The following is a 3,445-nucleotide window of genomic DNA, read 5'->3' as shown; positions in this document are numbered from 1 at the left end:
CACACACACACACACACACACACACACACACACACACACACACACACACACACACACTCACACACATACAGCATGCACATACAGCATATACATGCACACTAGCAAGCATATGTATATATTAACATACACACATAAATTCGTCTATTTTCATTACTTTTGGAATAGTCATCAGAATTTCGGTGAGAAGTTCCAAAGAAGTTTCTGGTTCAATCTCAGGTAATTCTTGATTTTCTTCATCGGGCTTTACTTTTTTCCTCACTTCTGGAAGAAGCAGATTACGTCGGAAAAGTCTTAGAAATCCTCTGAAAACTGGGAAATTCCTCTGAAGATATCTGTCTACTTCAAGAATTGTGAAGTCCACCGAAGACTTCAAGTTGGAATTGTATATGAAGCTATAACTTTCAGGGCTTGAGTTCCTTAAATTTCCTCGGAAGTTGATTTCCATGAATTGTCCTTCTTCAACGCTAATAATTGGGGAACTGTCGGGACCATTACTGAAATCCAGTTCATTTAGTTTGTTGATGGTCCAAGTGGCTTTGGTGACCGGAACCACGTGAAAAGTAACTTGAAGATGATTCCATATACTGGAAATAAGAACGTGGAAACTAATACAGTTTTGGATTGGGTTATTTATGCATCTTATTTATTTAATTAATTATAAAAAATTTGGATAGAATCCCCCTAAGGCATATTTGATAATTATGTTGTTGCAATGCGACAGACAGACAGACAGATAGGTAGATAGGTAGAAAGGTAGATGGATGAAGCCTGTCGTATATATCCATACGATGGGCTTCATACAGTTTCTTATTTTTTTACTGCCCACAAGGGGCTAAACATAGAGGGGACAAACAAGGACAGACAAAGGGATTAAGTCGATTACATCGATCCCAGTGCGTAACTGGTACTTAATTTATCGACCCCGAAAGGATGAAAGGCAAAGTCGACCCCGGCGGAATTTGAACTCAGAGCAGATGAAATACCGTTAAGCATTTCGTCCGGGGTGCAAATGTTTCTGCCAGCTTTCCGCCTTAATACAGCTTCATACAGTTTCTGTTGACCGCATCTAGTCATAAGTGCATTGGTCAGCCTGGAGCTATACTAGTTGACATTCATCTAATGCTACCTGGCAGTGCGAGAATACCTGAAAACATGCGGTTGAGAAGTGAATGTCTTAATCACACACTTATGTCTGCACCTTATACATACATACATACATACATACACACATACATACATACATACATGCATACATACATATAGACATCTGCACATGCAAACATACATAAATGCATACATACACGCATACACACATACAGACATACACGCATATGCACATATATGCATACATACATGCACACATACATATATACATGCATATACGCATACATGCATACATGCATGTATACATACATACACATATACATACATACATCTGCACGTGCACACATACAGGCATACATACATGAATATATGCATACACGCATACATGCATACACACATACAAACATATATACATACAGGTATAATGCATACATACATATGTGCGTGCGTGTGTGTATGTACATGTGAGTGGTGAAGGTGCGTGGCTTAGTGGTTAGGGAATTCGGTTCCCGATTGCAAGGTCGTGAGTTCAATTCCCGGCGACGCGTTGTGTCCTTGAGCAAGACACTTTATTTCACGTTGCTCCAGTCCAATCAGCTGGCAAAAATGAGTAGTACCTGTATTTCAAAGGGCCGGCCTTGTCACACTCTGTGTCACGCTGAATCTCCCCGAGGACTACGTCCAGGGGTACACGTGTCTGTCGATTGCTCAGTCACTTGCACGCTAATTTCATGAGCAAGCTGTTCCGTTGATCGTATCAGCTGGGACCTTCGTCGTTGTAATCGACGGAGTGCTAAAACATATGCGAGTTTGCACTTATGCATCTACATGCACGCGCGCGTGTGTGTATGCACATGCGGGTAAATTCCCTACCACATTAGCTAATTCATATACAACCCATACGGTTCTTACCTCTGTTTGACAATCACTTGTACCAGTCGTTCTCCGAGGTGTCTCTCTAATTTCATGGCCATTTTCGCTGCTTGTTCCTCGTCCACCGTTACTCTTGTACGCAGAACCATAAATCTAAACAGAGAGAAAAAAACACTTTGAATTTATGTGTATGTGTGTGCGCGCTTGTATGGCTTAGCTGGCCGAAACTTCGAAGTCACTGTCAACAACGTTTTTGTATAAGAAAAGTATAGAGTAAGTCATCACATTAATGTAAAATTGTTTTTATCGTAACTGAACATAATAATAAATGTTGATATATATATACATGTATTTGTGTAACAGTATATACATTTAGAAGCGGCGAGCTGGCGGAAACGTTAGCACGCCGGGCGAAATGCTTAGCGGTATTTCGTCTGTTTTTATGTTCTGAGTTCAAATTCCGCCGAAGTCGACTTTGCCTTTCATCCTTTCGGGTTCGATAAATTAAGTACCAGTTGCGTACTGGGGTCGATCTAATCGACTGACCCCCCCCCCAAAAAAAAAATTGGGGGCCTTGTGCCTATAGTAGAAAAGATTATATACATTTATATTTCTATGTATACAAATATAAAAAGAAGTAGTACTCAACATAAAAAGCAGAATTGGTAATAAGGCCGGAAATTTTGAGGGATTTGTTAAGTCGATTACATTGAGCCCAGTACATATAATACCAAGTATTACTTCATCGACCTTGAAAGGATAAAAGACGAAGTTGACATTGGCGAAATTCGAACTCGGAGCTAAAGACTGACGAATGCTACAAAACATGTTTGTGTGGCATGCTAATTATTCTGCCAGATCACCGATTTTCATAAGGGTTGTCGAAATAATAGTATTTTAAAAAATTGTTTATTTTGGTTTTAACACATAATTATGAGTAGTTTTTCAGTACCGCATTACAGTATGACTAAATATTCTATTACAATACACAAGCTTATATGGGTACCGGCTTGGCCCGCTAGACATATCTCACAAATCCACTGCTCTGGTGTCACATGAACCAGTCCTCAACTAAAATGTCAAATAGGGTCTGTGGTACAAAAGTAAGTCCCAGAGAGCAGGAGTCTACAGTCTTTGGCATGAAGATCCATGAATACCAACGTCTGTAGGGATGACACATGAAGGGAGACATAGTTATTATATACTATATATATAAAGACAAGATATTTGCATCTGCGTATTACGCACAGAATTATCTAAAAAGTATAAACATATTCTGTTGTTCACTTTGAGATTGGAGGAAATCACTGTTAATGCATCAACAACTTATTTCACTAAACGAATTGCCAAGAATGCATTACATATGCAAATCAGTCTATTCGATTTACTGAGGCCTTTAGAAATAGTAGTGTCTCTATGGACAGCTAAAGAAGGTGCCAGTCACTAACGAAATTCCAGCACAGGATTG

General features: G+C 39.4%; 1 protein-coding gene across 1 annotated transcript; it reads right to left on the bottom strand.

Moving 5' to 3' along the window:
- Positions 1-118: 118 nt before the first annotated feature.
- On the bottom strand, positions 119-2,149 carry LOC106883492 (uncharacterized). The gene is made up of 2 exons (XM_014934520.2): positions 2,017-2,149; positions 119-584 (listed from the first exon to the last, which is right to left on the bottom strand). The coding sequence occupies exons 1-2, from the start codon at positions 2,124-2,126 to the stop codon at positions 119-121; spliced, it is 576 nt and encodes a 191-aa protein (XP_014790006.1). The 5' UTR covers positions 2,127-2,149.
- Between the last annotated feature and the right edge of the window lie 1,296 nt (positions 2,150-3,445).

The sequence above is a fragment of the Octopus bimaculoides genome, chromosome 8 (assembly GCF_001194135.2).
Source record: "Octopus bimaculoides isolate UCB-OBI-ISO-001 chromosome 8, ASM119413v2, whole genome shotgun sequence".
NCBI lineage: Eukaryota > Metazoa > Mollusca > Cephalopoda > Octopoda > Octopodidae > Octopus > Octopus bimaculoides.
Note: the sequence above shows the minus strand (reverse complement) of the source record. Positions and strands in the feature narration are given on the sequence as shown.